Below are 17375 nucleotides of genomic sequence, written 5' to 3'. Positions count from 1 at the left end.
TATTTTTGACATACAGGAAGTACAACCTGGGACCGCAGCGTGTGGAAAGCACACACACACGTACACGGAAAAACCAACCCCTGACTTGATGTAAAGTTGATTTGTAATTTCAAGCCGAATTTATTTGGCTCTATCAACAGAAAACAGAAATGGCAAGCACAACATCACGAATTACAAGCTTTGGTTCTGATGTAGGCTACGGTGAACAGGAACATGACGCAAACTCGGCGCTTTTGGAACTTGACAAGGGTGAGTCTTCGCTTGTTGACTCCTAAAGTCCTAACTGCTAAGCTAAAAACATTTGAGTAAACTTTAATAAAGCTATCGTTAGGTCTAACATAAAATCACACTTTTAGACAAAATCTATTTTACAGTTTTCACCACTGGACCAGTGTCGTGAACTCTTGAGTCTGCTGAGCAGAGTGTATTTTAACCTTATTTTCCAGTCCATTTCATTAATACAATGTCATGACATACTACATAGTTCTAGACTAATAGAGATCTATCGGGTGGTGTGGTGCCACTGGTGGTGGTTTGTTGCTTAAAAAAAAAAAAGACGCATAAATTTATCTGTCAACAAAGGTTTAACGTGACATGTTTACGCCTTTGTGCTTTGGTAGACTGTCAATATAACGACACACTAACTTATCTAAATTCACTTTAAATTTCAAGCAGTTTTTTTTTTTTTTTTTTCAGGGGAAAAGGAGTGTAAGTAGTCTAATTAAGTTACAAGGAGAAGGAGCGCCTCGGGGTTAGTGAGTCATGTAACTACGACCAGCCCTTCGAACGCAAAGCGTTCGATAACTGTGCACAAGGAGCACGCCCTGGGGTTATGTGTCATATAGTAGATTCTAGACCACTCACTCAGTTGCCAGATGAGGGCACTCTGCCCAACGCATTACTACTATATGGTACTAAATACTACTAGTTCTAGTACTAGTAGTATTACTGTCGTCTGTAGATCTATTTGGTGAAGTGACTGAAGGAGATCCCTGAGATCACATTTGTTTTTGTTATCATATCCTGTGATATAACATGGTGTGTCTTAATTGTAGCAATTGATTGAAAAATATCTGCTTTGTTCACATTGTACAGTTTTTAAAGCAGTGTTGATGCCAATGACATGTCTTTTTCTGGACTGCTTTAGATTTATGAGTATGACTTGCCTCTATCTCACATTTAGGTCTCCACTCAAGCAAAGCAGGGGAACAGTGTGAAGCCATCGTACGGTTCCCACGACTATTTGAAAAGTATCCATTTCCAATTCTCATCAACTCAGCTTTTCTCAAACTGGCTGATGTTTTCAGAGATGGGTATGTTTGTATAGTTTCAAGACCTTCTGTTGTTTTGTTTTGTTTTTCAATCCAGTGCATCTTTTCAGGTTATGTATTAAATAGATCTAGAAATATGCACAATTTATTTAAACTATTCTTGCTTTTGGGGGGACTTTTATACTTTTCAAATCTCCAGATGTTCTACTTCAAAATTTTCTGTTGTCCTTGTGTTGTCATGAACTAAAATCAACCAATATGACCAAGTCGATTTACTGTATTACTATTAGTGAATGTGAGTTTAATAGAGAAAGCTAGTTCTGAAATATCAATTTCATATTTATAAAGATTATCAAAATACACGGCATTTCCTCAGTCATCTTGGGAGTTCTGTATACTTGATTACTAGTAGAGCCAATTCATTATGGAGAGAATAATGCACAAACAATAAGCAATGTCAATGTGCAGTAAACAGAGTTTTAAAAAAAAGAAGAAAGAGTAGAAAAAAGCCAAAAAAATGTCTAATTTAGAAAGAAAGTGATACGTTCTGTGTGTACTGCAAGGTTTAAAAAAAGAAAAAAAAAACTTATTCATTGCAGTCCCAATAAAAGTAAACCAATGTTGAAAAGCTGTTATTGTAATTTGTATGATTAAATTGTAACATGAACACATAGAATATCTGGGCTACAACTGAGGTTCCTTGAGATCGATGCATGACAAAAAGCTGATGATATCTTTTGTAGATCTCTTGTTTCAGAAATTGTTTTGCTCGAACAACAAACGTAAGACTAAATTCACATTGGTGTTTTTTATTTGTTCGCTTCTTTGTAGCAACAACTTTTTGCGTCAGTGTGTGCTAAAGGTCTCCCAGCAGAGTGTCAAACATCTGGACAAGATTCTTAATGTGGATGAGTTTGTCAGGCGAATCTTCTTTGTCATCCACAGCAATGACCCCGTTGCTCGGGCCATAACCTTGAGGTGGGTCCAGTCACCTACATGCATGGGTGGTTAAAATTATGTATAACTGGACTATATGGACACAGCAGTGTTTAAAAGACAAGCCCACCTTCATATACATTTAGATTTAGTGAATGCAGCAATATTAGTAGAACACATCAGTGAGAGTTTGAGGAAAATCAGACAATCCGTCCAAAAGTTATGAATTTTTGAATTTTCTGCACAGTCACTGCTGGATGAGAAGACTACTATGGTGTATGATGTCACATGCATCTAATAGAACAATATAAGGTAAATACACTACTTGTATAAAGAGAATCTCACAAAAATGTACTTTTTGAAAAGAGTGCACATTTCCTCGACTTGTCACTGACATATGACTAAGGATAATATTATTCCTCCTGCCGTCTGGAAGAGGCAAGTCAAGTATTCTTTCATCATGTGAGAAAAGTGGAAATATGTTGAATTTTCTTTATATTTTCTTTATGTCATACACATGTGACATCACAAGCTGTAGAAGTCTTCTCATCCAGCAGTGAGAGAGCAGAAACTTCAAAAATTCATAACTTTTGAACGGATTGTCTGATTTTCCTCAAACTGTCACTGCTGTATTCTACTAATTTTGCTGCATTCACTCAATCCACATGTCTATTAAGGTTGACTTGTCCTCTAATAGGTTGTGACATGTGTGTTATTGTTGTAGAGGTATTTGCATTATGAAATGTATTTTTATAGTCCACTGCAGGACAGGTGACAGATAATCTGTGTAGAGCACAGATGTGGTTGGTGCAGAATGCATTTTCAATTTGATAAAAGAACACTTGTGTGAATTACTGCTTTAATATACTAGTGTAATATTTTTCATGTTTATATGAATGTATTTGTGTATGTGTCATTATATCTGTCCATATAGGCATTGTATGTGCCTTTCATCATTAATAAATCCAGATTCAGTCATATCCACTAACATAGTGACAGTTCTGCTGATTGGAGTGTTTTTGACGGTCTTATCAACATTTGTGCATGTTTGTGTGTATATAAGCGTAGAATACTCAGTGCTAATTTTTAGGACACACTGTACAAAACCCCATTACATTCTTGTCCTTTCTTATGTACATATTTGTTTGGTACACCGAATTTCCTGTCAGTTTATCTGTAAAAAATCATGAATGAATGGAGTATCATTAGATGATGTGGCAGCTTTTCTTTCTTTCTCTCAATAGAGTATTGGGAAGCATTGCTCCGATAATAGCAGAGCGAAAGCGAGTCCATCACAGTATCCACGCCGGCCTCGACTCTCATGACCAGGTGGAGTTAGAGGCAGCTATCTTTGCTGCTTCCTGCTTTGCTGCTGAGTCCAAGACATTTGCTACTGGCATTAGCAACAAGTTGGTTGAGCTCATAGAAGGTTGGTTTGAGCTGGTTACACACTGCATGAACCCCTGACAAATCAAAAGAGCAAATCTTGTAGCAGAGATGCGTACGTGTACATTTAAAGTTTCCCTCTTGTCGATCCAGCATATCGTGAAGTTAGCATTATTTCTCTGATATTATGAAGTGCACTGTTCATACAAAGTAAAATTTTGTTCTGAAAGCAGAATTTTGTTGTAATATATGACCACAAATTCATTTCCCATTATAGGGGAAGTCCCCAATATTGTCCCCCCCCCCCCCCAAAAAAAAAAAAAAAAAAAAAAATGTTTTCCCTGATGTTGCAACTTAAAAGTATAGATCAATTTTACCAGGCCTTGTTGGTATGTCATCACAATAGCCCACTACCAGAATATTATATGAGATGTATGACTCTGTCTCTAGGACTGGCCACGCCTATTGATATCAAGATGAAGCTGATCCCCATCTTTAGCCACATGCACTATGACAGTGCGCTGTCAGGGAGCGTGCGCCACATGTGCTTACGTCTCCTGGAGTCCTACCCATCAGAGAGCTTTCTCACCATCACCCTGGACACGCTCACCGACCTGGCCGCTGCCTCCCACATTCACATTCCTGACCAGGTAAATCTGCACATGACCAAACCAAGGGACTGTTCTCTTATGCTACTATAATTTTGATACATTCAAGCAGTGATACGGAAAACACATTGCAAGTTGCATTATCATACAGCAAATTACAAGCATTGTGTGTCCGAAAAACCTTTCATGGGTTGCTGGATCGTAAGTAATTTTAAGAGATCTATATTTTAGGAACCAGATTTTAATAGACTGAAAGTCTACATTGAGATATATAATGAGTACTTACAGGGGAAGGCCAGAGGCTATATTAAGACTTTGACCTCTGTCTTCAATCTGGCAGTTTTCAGTATAGAGTACTGTTTTTTTGTGTGTTTTTTTACAGCAGGGCTTTCTTTAGTAGAAGTATCAGATGTCTAGTCCTGTTTCAGAAAAACAAGGCCTTGATTTAATTACTTATGCCTGTGAGAGTCAAAGGTTCTTTCATACCACATGAATTAGGCATGTCATGCTTTCATTTCATCAACATCGATGCTCGTAGGCCTGATGGATTGCTTTCTCAAAGAGGCTTGCAATACATTACACCAATGGTAACACTCATTTTGTTCTCATGTGTAAGGTTGACCTGTTGCTGAGCTACATGGAGAATGATATCCGACACTCCATCAAGTCCACATGCATCGTCAAGCTGTGGACCCTGGCCCGCCGAGCACCCCACGCCTGGTCACAAGCGAATGTAGACACTCTCTGCCTCTTTTGTGGTGGGGACAGGGAGAGGCGACTGGTTGTTGGCTGCTTGGATGTACTCCGCATTCTGTCATCATCCCCTGCATTCCTCACGTCTGATGCAGGTGAGAAACAAATTTTGGTGTGTTCTTGAATGTATATAGTGTAAGTATGTGTTCCATTATGTCCCATTTTGTATCTCTATGGTTTTTTTTTCCTCTTGCATCTTGGTGCATCTCATCCTTTGTTTGTTCTGTGTAAACTTTGTTTTAGAATGTACTGAATAAAATGAATCTCCTTCAAAGAAAACGTGACTTTGTATGAGAGTGATGAAACCAAATAGAGGATTACCTGAAAGATGCATTTACTTGATTCTTATGATGATATAAATTTGGGGCATTGTTTTCAAAAACATTCCTTTATTATACAGAGATTTCAGGAATTTCATGAATGTTCTTTATAGTATGTCTTTGGGCTGCTTGTTTGTTGCACAAATGAAGAATGGTTCACAAAGGAGCTTACCAGTTTGTTATCAAGGTTTTGGGGGTTTTTATGCCCCCACAAGATGGATTGTGACATAACATTGGCAAGTGAATGCTTAAAAGGTGCTGAAGTGTACTTACTGATTTCATTCAATATTTTGCCCTTCTAAGAGTTTCCTACTTTTTATGCAATTTATGCTCTCATTGAGGGAAATTCCCCCAATAATGGGAAAATGTTTCCGTATTTCCTTTCCACATTTCTATGAATATCAGTATGCAGATGTCAGGTGTTCTGTGTGATCTTTCCAATCACTGACTTCCTTGTCTTGTCTAGATGGTTCTGTGAAGACTTTGTGCAAGAATCTCCTTCATCACTGGGAGGTCTGCGTGTCGTCACGTGCTGTGCAGGTTCTCTCGCGCCTCCTGTGCCGCCAGGGAGGAGCGGAAGAGGAGAAAGTCATGGATGATGTTAATGATGCCAGCATTGCCATGGAAACCATTGCTTCACAGTGCCTGATGGAAAGCTTGAAGTCTGCACTCAAAAGTCTGAAAGTGAGTGTGTACAGGGGGATGCCATGTAGTCATATATTGCAACAAATGTTTATTTTCTGTAGTCAAGAGAGTGAAATTATGTACCAGCAAAATAGAAATAGTAATAATGATAATGAGAACAACTATCTATAGGTATACATTCTTGACAATTTAACTCAGGATGTGCCAAGGTAAGTAGTAATAAGAGCATTTGGTATGCAAAGTGATCCTTCGATCAGCAGACTTGCTAGTCAGGATAGGAACATTTTCATTATATGCTTTTAATTAACATCCTCTCTTTCTGTTGTCTCCCTTTGGAAGCCTGATAGAGGGAGATAGACGTAACCAGTGTATTGTTGCCCTTTGCAAATCTTGCCACCTTCATTTTTGGTTGTTCTGTTTGTGTGCTACCCTTGATGCAGATAACGTTAGAAAGTGTACACTGCCTCTGTAAGACTTACCCATCCCAGACAGCTGACTTTGTGGAGATGTTGGCTAGCAACCTATCCCTTGCTCCAGGTGAGTTTATTAAGTTGAAGATGCTGGAACAAGATGATGTAAAGCCCTTAAAATCACCATCAAAAACTGATATCATGTCTGCATTTTACTTGACTGGAGTCACTTTGTCTCAGTTGAGTTTTTTTTTTTCCCTTTCAGTGATGTAAGAGATGGAGCTTTTTCAGCTGATGGCTGAACCTCAGTGCAAACATATAAGTATAAACACAACTTTCACAGTATCAAAAAGAAGATGCTTGGAAAAAAAATCCCAATTATACACTGCACAGGATACCTTTGCCAAACTTTCAGAAACAGGTCACATTCACGATAAAGGAGAAAGTATATTTTTTGCTCAGAAGTGAAGACAGCGTATGTTGGGATTCTTGAGAGAATTTACAGCATACTGTTGATATCCCATGCAGAGATCATTGTACATGTTGTTGTTTTGGTCTTCCACTGCAAACCAGACAAAGAGAGTGCAATCCTGATGTGTCACTGCCTGGCCAGCCTGGCTGAACTCCAGCACAACGTCCTGGCAGCCCACAGGGGGATTCTCCAAGAACAGTTCCAAGAGGTCCTGGGAAAGGAGCAGAGTGGGGTGAAAGAAGACCAGGGAGGGTACCTGGTGAGGAGGCCTTTGATTTGTTTCCACAATAGTCCTGATATTTAACCCATTGAAGACGAGTCCCTAGAATACTCGGGCAGGTGTCTATAGGAAATATGTGTTATAGCAAAATCAGTCCATCCTCAATGGGTTAAGCAAAAGTAAATGTAATGTAATATTACACTTGTTATGTCTACAAAGTGTAGTCTATGCTGAGGAAACATATTTGGGTTTCACACATGAGGTTATGATGGAAAAAACAAAAAATGAAACAGACGCAATCAAGCAAATTGAAGATGGGGTCAGATCCATGATTTCTCCAATGATTGGTCAATTACTTTTTCACTGGACGTATCTAGGCTGTACTTCACTGCAGTGTTTGTCAGTAAACTGTACTAGCATGTAAAGGAATAAATAAGATTTAGTCATTGTTGTCAAAGATCACTTTTATTTAAGGGGGATGGGGAGAGGAAGGAGGAGGGGGAGGGTTGCAAGAAACTTTGCCAGTATGAGAGCATCAATGTTTCAAAGATCTGATTTTGGGGAGTTCCTTTTTTTCTTCGTTTTCGTCAGGTTGCTTTGGCTGTTCTGCTTCTGATTGAAGAGAAGACTTCCAAACAGACCTTCACAGAGGACAGTGTGGTGAGGCTGACTGAGAGCCGACCCTGGGTGGCCTACCGCATCGCCAGGCAAGCCACCCGAGTGGTGAGTGGCTGGTTGCCATGGATACAAGCACCAGTGTGCACTTTCCTTTCTAGGTTCTAATTGATCTCTTTACCCTGAGAAACTTGGGATGTCCAATGCCAATACAGGATTCTGAGTGCTGTTAGTGGCAGTAGAACTTGCAGCAGGTGAGATTTTAAAGGGTGTGTACAGTTGTGGTCGATGTGAGGATTTAGCTTTTAACATTTTGCAAGATATTCAGAAACCACTCTATGAGATGTCACAAAGCATGCAATTCTAAGGGATATCAAAAATTTATTTGATGAAAATCGGTTTTGAAGTGGCCGAGATATATAAAAACAAGGTGAAACAAAGAGATCCTAATAAAGTTGGGGCATGTAGTCTTTTATTATTATCACTTTTTTGGATATCTCACCCATTTGAAAACCAATTTTCATCAAATAAACGTTGAATCCTTCTTAAAATTACATGCTCCTTCATATTTCATAAGAGGTTTCTCATTATCTCACTTATGAATGTTCAAAACATGAATCCCCACCTCAACCAGTACTGTACAGTCCCTTTAAGGTAGTTCCTGGTTATGAATTACAACTCTACTGGAGTAATTCCCAAACAAAAGGTAGACAATGGCAAAAAAAGAATACTGTAAACGTGGAAATTTTCGCGGTACATTAATTTTCGCGGATTTCGCGCTACGTTCGGCTAGCGCGAATTCAAAAACGCGCGAACATATCTTCGCAATTTTCTATGCACATTTTGAACGGCCTGGTGCGCTTCGTCGATGATACTGCTACGTAGTACAGACATGTTTACCCATATAGCAGTATCATCGCACGCACCGCATGCACCGAGCCCACGGCCGATTGGTGTGCTACATCCCCGCGACTACAGTACTAGTCCTACAGAACATGTATCGAGTAAAATACATGTACTACGTAGTTGAGCGCTTGTACTCGCACTCGCGCCGCTCGCTACGTCGCTTATCGTACGCTGGCATCGCTGGATGAAAACAGCGACTGTGTATTAACCCGCTGCCGAGCGCGAATTTAAGAACCCGCGAATATGTTTTCGAGCCGCTCAGCGCGAAAAATTAATCGCGCGAAAATATTGACGTTTACAGTAGTGCATTGCCATAGCACCTCATGTTAGACCAATGATCATTTTATGCAACACTAACATTTCCTACTCTGATCACACAGGATCTGTGAAATGCATGGAGGTCCAGATTTCTAACTCATAAATGCCATTGTATTCAAAACTTGTATGACCTTATGCCCAATGCTATTTGAGTGGGACTGCAGATAGACATTGGAATGGCATCCATGCAAAGGCTACTCCCACAAGTTTCTGTATGAATCTTGGTTCCTTGATTACAAGAATTTCTTTCTCTGTTTCACACAGGGCTGTCACAGAACTGCAAGTCAAATATTCAAGAATCTCACTACTCAGGTAAGGGATTGTTTTGTTTTGTTTTGTGTTTTGTGTGTGTGTGTTTTTTTTTTTTAGGGGGAACCATTCAAGTATACCCCTTCAATGTACTAGAATACCAAGTGTGTATATTCAAACAAATTATTGTGTAATCTGAAGGCCAAATTCAGTCGTTCTGATTGAAGTGGAGAAGTTTATATCTGTCTTTTCATGTTCTTGCAATCGTTATAGAGGAAGGACTAGTGACAGACAATGAATTACTATTAGAAAAAGAGAGAGGTAACAGATACAGGGGTCCATTACCAGAGTAATTCCTTCCACACATTCGGCAGAAGATGTCATTCAGACTGTAACAGTAAAAAGAGAACGAGAATTTACACAGATTCACTCACTGATAATTGTGTGTGTAGATATCTGTGTGTAGATATCTGAATGGCTTAAGGATAAAATGGTATGCATAGAAATAAGCCGTGGTCACTGGCAAAAGATTGCAAAGTTAAAGAAGCAAAGTCTTCGCGTCCTTCAGTCTTTCGTCCACACTGGCAGCCAAACTTCCCGATTTTTATAATCTCGAAGTTTGGACCGCTGGTCCCTGTGCGCAAGAAAAAAGAAAGTAGTGCACCGTCTGACAGCAGGTGATTGTGACCTAACAATGCACACCTGTACATCACAATGACTGCGCACTTCGGAGACACGCCCACAAACAGATGGTGGACTGGTCACATGACAAACTTGGCAAAGTTTAGTTGGTAGTGTTCACACTGCCCAAAGATCTAGAAGATTGATGGGGGTCCAGGAAATATCCCTAGTTTGAGTGGGAAGTTTTGCAAGAAGTTTAACGATTGCGTGTTATATCAGAGTGATGAAACTTTGAAGTGGGAGCGTGGATAAGGTCTTTTTTTCTGCTTGTCAGCTGAAGAAACCCTGAAGTGGAGTCAGAACATTAGAAAGTTGCACTGAAGACTTTTTTATTTACTTATTTATTTTTTTGCTTGTTAGCTGATGAAACCCGAAAGTGGCAGCAGAAGTTGCGCAGAAGGCTTTTTTTTTTGGTGCTTGTTAGCTGATGAAACCTGGAAGTGGCACCAGAAATATAAACCAAAACTGCCCCCCCCCCCCCCCACACACACACACACTTTTAAAAACGTGGCACCGGCCATGGATATCAATGAGAGATAGATATGGGGAGTTAACAATTTGATTGTTACAGTGTGCTCTCCATTCCCTTCATCATGTAGGTAGCATCAGAGCATTTCTACTACTGGCTTGGAGCTCTGGAGGTCTTAAGCCAGGCAGAGGCATACCTGATGGAGCTGAAGGCGGAGATTGAACCCAGCAATGCAGCCAAGCTGTCGAGGGCGCTGCAGGAGTATGAAAGTGGACTCGCTGCCCTCAAGGTGATGCTCTTGGAAGTGCCCCTTTGTCATGTGATCATACATCATTGTCATGTGATCAAGCATCATTTCATAACATTTTTGTTGTTGTTGTTGTTCTAATGACTAAAAGCAGCATTGAGAAGTTGTCTGGAAATCATGTCTTGTTTTTTTTTATAGCACGTGTGCAAAGACAAATGTTAGGTGATTTACAGTGCACACTTTAGAAAAGTTAGCAAGGAGATGAGATATGAATACTGATGATAGAAAACAGCTTCAAAAATATCCAGTTATCTGTATCATTTCCACAGTGATAGCTCTTACCAATTTACGTGTGCATATGTTCAGAGACATGAAGACACTGTTGTTATCTGTCCATCAAGACACTGCTGATAGTACATCCTAATATGCAACCTTGAAGACACTGATAAAACACACACACACACACTACTTCTAACATGTCAGTCCAAAGTCTGCTTACATGGGATGAAACATGTTAGTTTCTATATTTACATGATTGATTGAAAGCTCTAGCCAAACAGGAATTTTGTAAACATTCATCAACTGAGGATGAGACGAGATACTGGACTAGAATTGTGTGAACATCTATTGACCAAGTCCAATTTTTCCCCCATCAGGCCGGTGCCACTCCAAATCACCCACTGAAATTCCAGACAGAGTTTGCCCGTCTCAGGGCGTACTGGTTACATGCCTGCCTCGTCCTTATGACGAACCTCTCCAGTATAAGAACCTGCCCACCGCCTGCCATCGCCCCCGCTGTTGCCATGACAACCGGCCAAGATCTTCTCCGCTGCGGTCACATGGCCACTCAAGTAAGACCTTGTAATAGAATGAAGAGTAAATTCAGTAAAAGGGTCTTTTCAAAGAAGGTTTGCTATTTGGACCCCAAAACCACAAAGGATTACCACCGCAATGTGAAGTGTTTTTATATTTCCTGAAAGACCACTTAGGTACACCCACTCTGAAAGATATGTAGCATTTTTATCATGAGTATATCATATCAAAATTTTAAGAGAGATAACCACTGTATAAGTTCCTTACTTGGCTTCTGTTTTATATTTTTCTGTTAAAAGAAACCTCAGAGTTTTTGTGTATACTTGATGATCGTGACATTATGCTGTCCTTATGTGCTCTAATTCTGCGTACTGTGGTGTTTTCACTGTCAGTAAAGTGATTTTTACGTATGTTTTCTCGTGTGGTTTGTGCTTAGATGCAAAAGTCCTCTGACAGACTCCAATCTCTAGCGGACAACTATGCCGATCTCTATCTCTCTTCCTTTGATGCCGACATGTCGACTCTGAGCTGCATCAAAATGTATCCTTTCCATCATCCAATCTCTGTCACAAGAAGGTGTCCTTCATATTCTCATCAAATCAGAGTTGAGGGCATCTTTTCATTTCAGAGCTGCATGTATCAAGTTTTCGATAAACTTCAAACTTAAATACATGTAGCTAAAGTGTAGTTTCTATTTATAGTCAGTATAGCAGAAATGAAAAGTGATAGTTCTTATGTGTAAATTGATTTCATGACCACAAATGGAATGTTGTGACATTGTTACTGCCATTTTTTTTTTTAAACTCTAGGGCAGTTTCTTTTTAAGATCTTAGCAATTTTGGGGGGAATGAGAGCAACAAACTTATACATTAACTATTAAATTACTTATTTATCAGAGGCCAGTTTCTTATAATGCTTTTTAGGTATTCTCAAACATTTATGGTCCACAGATAATTTCTGCTGTAATGCTGAAGAGATACTGCATTATGTTTGAGAGTGCTGATTATTTGGTCCTAAAAAAAAACCTACCTGTCTCAACCCTGCTTGCATGCATGACACTTGACATTGATCGAAAGATAACGGGGGAGCTTTTTAATGCGTGGTAAATTTCTCCTCGTCATTTCTGTAAATCATAGCAGGCTTCATGCACCAGAGGCGTCCTCTCCACGTGCAGCTGTGCCTGTCTGTCAACATATGGCATGCAGAACAGTGGTTGCCATTCATTGACACAATTGAATACCAGAATTTAGTCCTTTTGATGGGTAGGAAATTGAAATAAATTCCTTGACTTTCTTGTCAGACTGCAGAGGCATTGTCTTCTGCTTGTCTATCTCATTGATGCCCTCATCTTGAACAGCTCAGCCTACAGGTATGACCAATTCCACTTTCACTTTTCTGCTTTAGGCCTGACACCCATGATACATTAAACTTTCCACGAGTCGAAGCCCTCGGGATTGAACAAAAGTCCTAAACTTGAGCTATATACGACTTATATACGACATATGCAAAAGTTTTTTGAATGACGAGATTTTCAGGATTTTGGCTTGTTCATCCAGTAATTAACATAAACATACAAGTGTATGTGTATTAACAGGTGTCTATGCATGTTTCTGTTGTATGTTGGTATCAAGTAATCACAGATTTCAATTTTTGGCTCCCATGACTCTGACTCATGCAGAGTGCACTGTAACATGGGATTTCCACTTCCATGTTTACTCATTGTTTAGAAATAGGAACAAGATGATATAAGGTATGATATGGGTGATGGAAGTCATTGTATATAAGATCAGTAAATAATGAGATAGATAGATAGATAGATAGATAGATAGATAGATAGATAGATAGATAGATAGATAGATAGATATTTGTGTGGTGTTTAATGCTTTCTCTCTCTCATTATGCTTGTGTAGTGGCAAGCACATGATCCAGCAGGACCTACTGGGCTCCAGCGACCTGGCCCAGCGTGGAGGCAACCTGCAGGCAGAGAGCAGCCGAGTGACCAATCAGATCCTGGCTGACCTCCAGAGGGTTCTGGAAGAGACGGAAGGCAAGCCAGTCTCCCATCAGGTGAGCTGACATTTTTTCTTACATGTCACATCACCCACTTATTTTTCCACATTAATTTCTTCATCTTTTTATTTTATGATATTCAGTTACTGTAAAAGTGGTTTCTTTCGCGTACAGAAACTTTCGCGGTTTCCATCAGTGCCGACTTTTTCGCGTGTGTTTAAATTCGCAGTCGGTAATGATAGCGTTGTAACAAGCGACGAGTTCAAAACATTTTCGCGTGATGTTAAATTCGCGGTTCAACCTCAAAGCGCGAAAAGCGTGAAAATAAAACCACCGCGAAAGAAACCACTTTTACAGTATAAAAACCTAATACATTCAACATGATTGTACATGATGTCTACGATTATTTAGTCATTTGATAGATGGCTACTTTCCAGCAAATTGTAGAATTTTTATCAGAAAGTGAGAATAGTGCATATGCAATGTAATGATTATCTGATATGATGGGTAATACTGGATGCAAATGTCTATGATCAGTTTTTTGCTTGAAAATGGCATGTCTATAAAGCAGCAGTTCTCGTTGAAGTATTTTTCACTTATAGTGATGTCACTAAAAAATCAGATTTGTTTGGCCTTGCTATTTCATTTTCAGTGGTGAAGTTTGGGCAAATGTGTTGTTGCAACATTGCCTTAATATGGTATATTTCATAGGGTGAAAATGATCTTGCAAAAAAAAGTCAGCTATGCTGTGCTAGATGTCACATTTGTCTCTAGGCCTTTGTGGAAGACTATGGGAAATCCCCTCATAATTTACAAATAAGTTTTGCTTCTGACTATCTCAGCACACAGAGTGTATCCAGCATGCCTGCCTGTCACTGCTCAGGATGCCATTTGGATTCCCTCGCTATTTCTACCAGGCACTCCAGTCCACTAGCATTAAGGTTTGTTGCCATGGCATTTTTTTTTCTTAAATCTTTTTTTGTGACTATTTGAATAACACCACTTGGCTCTGATGTAATTGGTTGCCAAGAATCCCACTTCAAATAATTCAAGCCCTAATTCAAGCCCTAATATCCATGTGTTATCCCATGCCTACAGAATTTACTATACCCATGCCAAAGTGGCGCCAGGGAAATGGGACTTAAACCTCCTGGTGATACTATATCTACACTTGAAATATATGCCAAGGATGTTGTTGCTAATGAATGACTCGTGTAATACATACTATTGTGTCAGTGAGTCTGTACGTATGTTACATGAGATTGTATTTTTGTTACTTAATTTTCAGGTAATTTTGTCCAGGAGAAATGTGTTCCTTTTTTTGCTTGCTTATTAGTTTGTGTGTTATTTCATTTCCCATTCTCGTATGCTTGTACATATATTTTTCTTCAAGTACCATGACTTTGATGAGCACTGAAAGGTGGACCTGTGTGCTATATAAGTAGTCACTATCATTATTATGATGGCTGAAAATGTACGCTGGGAGATCTGGGGGGTGTTTCATCAATTTAGTCAGCGCTGACAAGTTGTAAGTCTCTGACAATTTCAGCAAAATCCTTGATTTTGATTGGCTGAGATGCTCTGGTCACTGACTGTTACTATGGTTATTGTCAGAGACTGACAACTTGTCAGTGCTGACAACTTTCATGAAACAGGTGATGTGGTATACCTTGAAATGGTGTAAAATCAGTGTCTGTTTCATGGTATGCTGTGCTCTAGATTTATCAAAATGTTCTCTCCTGTACAGCTAAATCTCTCACCATCCCCTCGTGCATCTGGAGACCCTGTTCCCGTGGCAACCAACACCCATCTGGCTCTGAAGGTGGAAGGTGTTATCCAGCATGGTTCTCAACCAGGTTAGGAAGGGAAATACTGTGCACAGCAATGTGTACTGTATGAGCTGTTATTTTCTTGAGGGTTTGATTTTCATGAATTTCGTGAATCACATGGACCGCAAATTTAACAACACGCAAAAATGTCACCCATGCGCTGGTGTAATAGTGCACTTACGACAGCTTCATGTCAATTCGCGAGAAACAACATCTTGTGAAAATGTCCATGACCACCTCATTCGCGAAAATAACAGCTTATCCAGTATGCGATCTCCTTGCAGAGACATTGATTAAAAAGATATAGTGAAACTGTCAAATCTGAACCTGAGCAGTTTCTTTACTTTGTCAGATACTTTCTAGCAAAAAACAAAACAAAACAAAAAAGAAACAAAAACAAAAACAATACAAAATCCTGAAACAAGGTAATGTCCCAATTTGCACAACTACTGGAAAGGATGGACAGTCACATGCTTCTTGATGAAATTTTTGTTTTTTATTACATGATTTTTTTAATTACCTATTTCATTACTTCAAAGAATGGAGCTTTCATTTTGCAAAGAAATGGTCTGTGCTTGCTGTCCATTCATCATATTGTTTATTCACAAGATTTAATTTTGTGACCAGTTTTATTGTAAGCAACTGTAGTCTTTTGTTTTCTGCATTTTGTATCTATACGTTTGTGCTCTTTCTGACCGTAACCCGTCATTAAACGATTTTTGTCATTAATTGACAGGACTGTTCAGGAAGGTTGATCAGGTCGTCATCTCCGTTAACACCGTGTTGACATCAAGCAACAAGAGTGATGAGAAATCACCCGAGGTGAGAATCACACGTTCCTATCAAATCAAACATCTTCTCCTCACCATGCTCAACCCACATGCTGATTCCGTCAGCTGAAAAGAAGGAAATTTGCAACCATCTCCAAATACTTTGTGAATTTAAAAAAAAAAAACCAAACAAATACTTTTAAAACATTTTTACAAGATAACGGTGATATATTCAAATGAGGAAACAATGTTTACCACTTATTATGGAATACACAGCAGGATAATTGGCCTTTGTAACTGTCTTCATGACGCAAATCTCTCGTTTGAAGAGGCTACGCCCCCGTAAATAATGCCAGTGTATATCTTGGCAATCAATGACTTAAAAACCAAAGATATAAAACACCTGTTTCTTGACCCTGGCCTAATCTAAGGGGGGGGGCACCGCGAGAGGAGGAGATTGTTTGGTTTTGGCATGGGCTATGTAGCTCCTTCTTATTCCTGTATTTTCGTTATTTACGGGTCAATTTTTTTCGTTCGAAATGTAAAATGGATGACCATAGAATTTCTCAATAGAATATAAAATTTAAAACTTTAGAAAGGATAGAGAAAATTTAGTTCACTTTGAATGGTCTGCCACAGGCAGATATCCTTATCATGCTCTTACGTAATACGACAGCTGCTGTAGTCATTAAACCCTGGCTTGGCCTCCAGGTTTGTCACGCCTGAGCAGAAAGATAATTTGCAATGGACAAATACTTCGACTCCCAACTATCAAACGAAGAATCGTTAGGGGGGTATAGCACCCCATCAGCTTCGTTAAAGTGGGGTCTCGCCTCAAACGAGGGATTGACGGCATATCTTTTTTTCTTTTTTTTTGGGGGGGGGGGGGTTCACACAAACAAAAGTAGTTATACTAGAAATGACCAGAGATGTAAGAGAAGGAAAAAGAGAGAATAGAGCAAGAGACAGATAGCCCTCCAAGTGAAGTAACTTTGCGATTGTTCAACATTTCAGACCACCCCAAAGGACATTGAGTGCCGCATCACACCACACAATGATTACTTCAGCCGCCAAGTTCTCCTCTCGTTTCCCATCGCCGGTCAGCATTCCATCAATGTGGAGACCAGCATAGCGGACGAGGATGGACAGCTCTGGAGGACTGGACCCAAGACTAGTCTAGCGGTCAAGGCATACGTGGATGGACCACTTCAGCAGCAACAGCAGCAGCAGCAGCAGGCTGGGCACAGCAGAATGCTCTCTGGACGGTAGCTCAGTGGTCACTGGGACTCACTAGGGGTTTTGGTCTCCCCTCATTTCCTTCAAACATGCAAGTGAAATGGACAAGCAATGGTCACAACAGCTAGTTGCTCCGTAACCGTGGACTCTGTTATACTTCAGAATATGGCAGAGTTTTGATGGCAGATACGCATGTGAACATTATGAGGGT

The 17375-nt window shown here is 39.7% G+C and overlaps 1 protein-coding gene across 1 annotated transcript; it reads left to right on the top strand.

Annotated features, from left to right (window-relative positions):
* The first annotated feature begins 74 nt into the window (after positions 1 to 74).
* On the top strand, positions 75 to 17308 carry LOC139723531 (integrator complex subunit 7-like). The gene is made up of 20 exons (XM_071634771.1): positions 75 to 249; positions 1184 to 1313; positions 2103 to 2249; positions 3452 to 3636; positions 4044 to 4243; positions 4818 to 5049; positions 5741 to 5958; positions 6360 to 6456; positions 6903 to 7060; positions 7613 to 7744; positions 9125 to 9172; positions 10390 to 10548; positions 11163 to 11357; positions 11756 to 11859; positions 12620 to 12688; positions 13230 to 13386; positions 14172 to 14270; positions 15077 to 15185; positions 15895 to 15980; positions 16943 to 17308. The coding sequence occupies exons 1-20, from the start codon at positions 150 to 152 to the stop codon at positions 17195 to 17197; spliced, it is 2880 nt and encodes a 959-aa protein (XP_071490872.1). The 5' UTR covers positions 75 to 149; the 3' UTR covers positions 17198 to 17308.
* The last annotated feature ends 67 nt before the right edge of the window (positions 17309 to 17375 follow it).

The sequence above is a fragment of the Diadema antillarum genome, unplaced genomic scaffold, assembly GCF_040938485.1.
Source record: "Diadema antillarum isolate AM-2024a unplaced genomic scaffold, OU_Dant_1.0 scf00000192, whole genome shotgun sequence".
NCBI lineage: Eukaryota > Metazoa > Echinodermata > Echinoidea > Diadematoida > Diadematidae > Diadema > Diadema antillarum.
This window is presented reverse-complemented; position numbering and strand designations above follow the sequence as displayed.